The sequence below is a fragment of the Carex rostrata genome, chromosome 16 (assembly GCF_964058835.1).
Source record: "Carex rostrata chromosome 16, lpCarRost1.2, whole genome shotgun sequence".
Lineage (NCBI taxonomy): Eukaryota > Viridiplantae > Streptophyta > Magnoliopsida > Poales > Cyperaceae > Carex > Carex rostrata.
In genome coordinates, this window is record NC_135933.1 from 7,974,498 (window position 1) to 7,977,414 (window position 2,917).

General features: G+C 32.6%; 1 protein-coding gene across 1 annotated transcript; it reads right to left on the reverse strand.

Annotated features, from left to right (window-relative positions):
- Positions 1-1,723: 1,723 nt before the first annotated feature.
- On the reverse strand, positions 1,724-2,917 carry LOC144567383 (F-box protein At2g05970-like). Its single transcript, XM_078317510.1, has one exon. The coding sequence runs from the start codon at positions 2,858-2,860 to the stop codon at positions 1,787-1,789; it is 1,074 nt and encodes a 357-aa protein (XP_078173636.1). The 5' UTR covers positions 2,861-2,917; the 3' UTR covers positions 1,724-1,786.

Sequence of the window (2,917 nt, forward strand, 5' to 3'; positions counted from 1 at the left end):
TAAATTGAAAAAAAATGTAAATTTTGATCTCCAAGCACATTTTAATATAGATATCATGTTGAACGGTTTGAATCAACTGTTTAGACTTTAAAAATTATAAAATCGAATTGTTATAAGATGTTGTAACTTTCAAATGTTGCAAGTGGATCCCTATATATAAATAAGCCTTCCGGCAGCTGGGACAGATCTACAGCTTGACTTGAGATTGCTTAGTTACTCTCGTAAATTATATTTTAATTATGTATATTGAAAATTAATTAAGTTTTTTCTTTAAAAGTGTTTATAGATGCAACCCTCTATAAATTACTAATGTTTGTTAACAGCTTAAAAATTCCACTTGTAATCGCGAAAACTTGAGTTCTGTCCTGATTGTTACACACTATACATTTTATGTTTGAGACTCCAACTAATGTTTTTTAATAGTTTCGTCCTGACTGAAAGCTAAGTGAGGATATTAGTATATAAGATTTTAAGATATGGTGCCCACTGAGAGTAAATTTCAGTCACAGGCTCATAGCAAAGACTAATTAATGTGCCATGGTTTATTCGCTTGCTTTTCAGCTTAATTTTACAATAAACGCAATTTATTGTCAAATCATTAGGATAATTTATTCTGGACCACTAGTTGCTATAAATTACCTTTCAGAAGTAAAATAAAACAAAATAAGCTTATCAGAGAGTCTCTGTGTGCACACCGATTGCATGACCAGACTAATTTATTCAGACAAACAATTGGTGTGATATCTTTGGTTGCCAGAAATGTATTGTGAGGCATTTTATTCGCATGAAGGTCAAGTGCATGTTTGCACGTTAACTTTTTATGTGGACCAGATATATATCATAATAACCAAACTATCTTACTTTGAAGTTTCAATTGTAACATAGATTTCGGAAAGAGCGCAAAAAGAATCACTTAGATACACATTTGGAAAATAATGCCTCAAAACATTACTATAAGCAATTGGAGGAATTCAAATATATATTTTTTTTCAAAGTTATGATAAATGTTGTTAATATTTCTAGAATTTTTTACAAGTTCATTTTTAAATTATAAATTTAATAATACTAGTTTATATTTAACAATTAAAAAATTAATTTAACTAATAACAAATAATTATTAAATTTTTTGTTTATATTAAAAACATTTCATTCATAGAATTTTGTTTTTGAGAAATTATTTTGTCAATTTCTATCTGCAACAAAAATCTTTTATTTATATAACTTTTAATTAAAAACTTCCTAATTGCAAAAAAAAAAATGTAATCACCCAATTGAAAAATTATGAAATCAAACTTGATATTTAATATATGCTGTATGTTTATTATAATTTGAAAATTTAGTAATGCTGAGGTATTTGTAACAAACGAGAAAAATATTTAATTAATGAAGTATTTGTTATTTCAATTTAATTTTTATTTAAAACCCTCTAACCAATAAAAAAAATTGAGATTCCACTATTTTCTGTGTTATTATTTTTATGTTGTTTGATTTCCTTTTTTTGATAATTTTAAAAGTTATGAATCTTTCCAATATTGCAAAATTCATTGCTATGTGTATTCCTTGCCATATCAAACTTATTCCAACAATTAAAAACAAAATTCACACAATGTAGCTTATTACCGAATATAAAAATAATAAAAAAGAATATACTTTTACTTCCTCTCTCTAGGCCATAGAGTATTTAAACGAATAAACGAATCAATAATTAAAAAAATAAAAAACAACAACCATACATTGTTTCGGAAATACTATTGACAATATTTACTGTATTGACAACACCATTTAACTACTGATCATGGTTAGGTAAAAACCAGCCTGGTTTTTCCATTGAAGGAAGCGATTTTTTCTCCCAGCTCTTAGTCTCTATGTCAAACTTAGCAAGGTAATAAGTGGTGGTTACACCATAAAATTTTATCAACTCATGAGAACCCAAGTAAAAGATGCAGTTTCTTTCTAATTCAATAGATCCTCTTGCTCTGATAGAAAAACCTTGACCTCCGTCTATGAACAGTATTTGGTCACCAATGCTACTTATTTGGACCCATTTACCAAATTTCTCTTCATAGTCAAGACGATATATTTTGCAATCTGGGTCTTGATTGATGAAACTACGACGATCCCAGGAAATTCCTAACAGTTCGCCGCAAGATTCAACAAGACAGTTCAGTTTTGTAGGAGGAGGAGGTATGGCGGTTATAACGACGCCTGATGTTACATCGATAGCCTCAGTTGTCCCGGTTTCAGGACTGTAAATAAAGTACAACCCTTTCGAGTATATCATTAAACAGCCTTCGAGCGCCTTTCGTATCGTTACCCACTTGTCCTCACCGGGATGACACAAGCCCAACATTTGAATCTTAGACTCGGTCTTTCCTCCACAAATAGCGACATATCCGTCACAGTTTAGCGAGGTGGAGATAGGAAAGCACCAATCAACATCAATGGATGGAAGCGGGACCTCTTCGCTAGTTAAAGGATTGATGAGCATTAGAGAGGAGCATGCCTGGTTCGAGGCAAAGATGTACTTTTGTGATGGTCCCATCAACTCCTTGCCTTGCGATTCAGTCACGGACAAGGTTTGAAATTTCTCATGGGAGAGCGAGTAGAATTGCAAATGGTTATCAAAGGCGGCAGAGCGGGTGAGAAGCCATGGGAGTTGCGGTGGTGGATCCGAAACCGGTGCCTCGGAGTGCCAATTCTTGCATACTACACGAAAACGAACGAAGTCGCAAAGATCGGGGAGCCTTGTGGATACAAGATGTAACATGTCGGGAAGAAGCTCCGACCATTCCCTTTCTCGATCGAATTCCTCTTTCGACAAGGAAACAGCATTTAGCACGGAAGTTGCAATGCAATCCATTTCCGGAAATGTAGATTGTGTGTCTTTGGAAATATTGCTTTAATTTCTTAAAAGAGT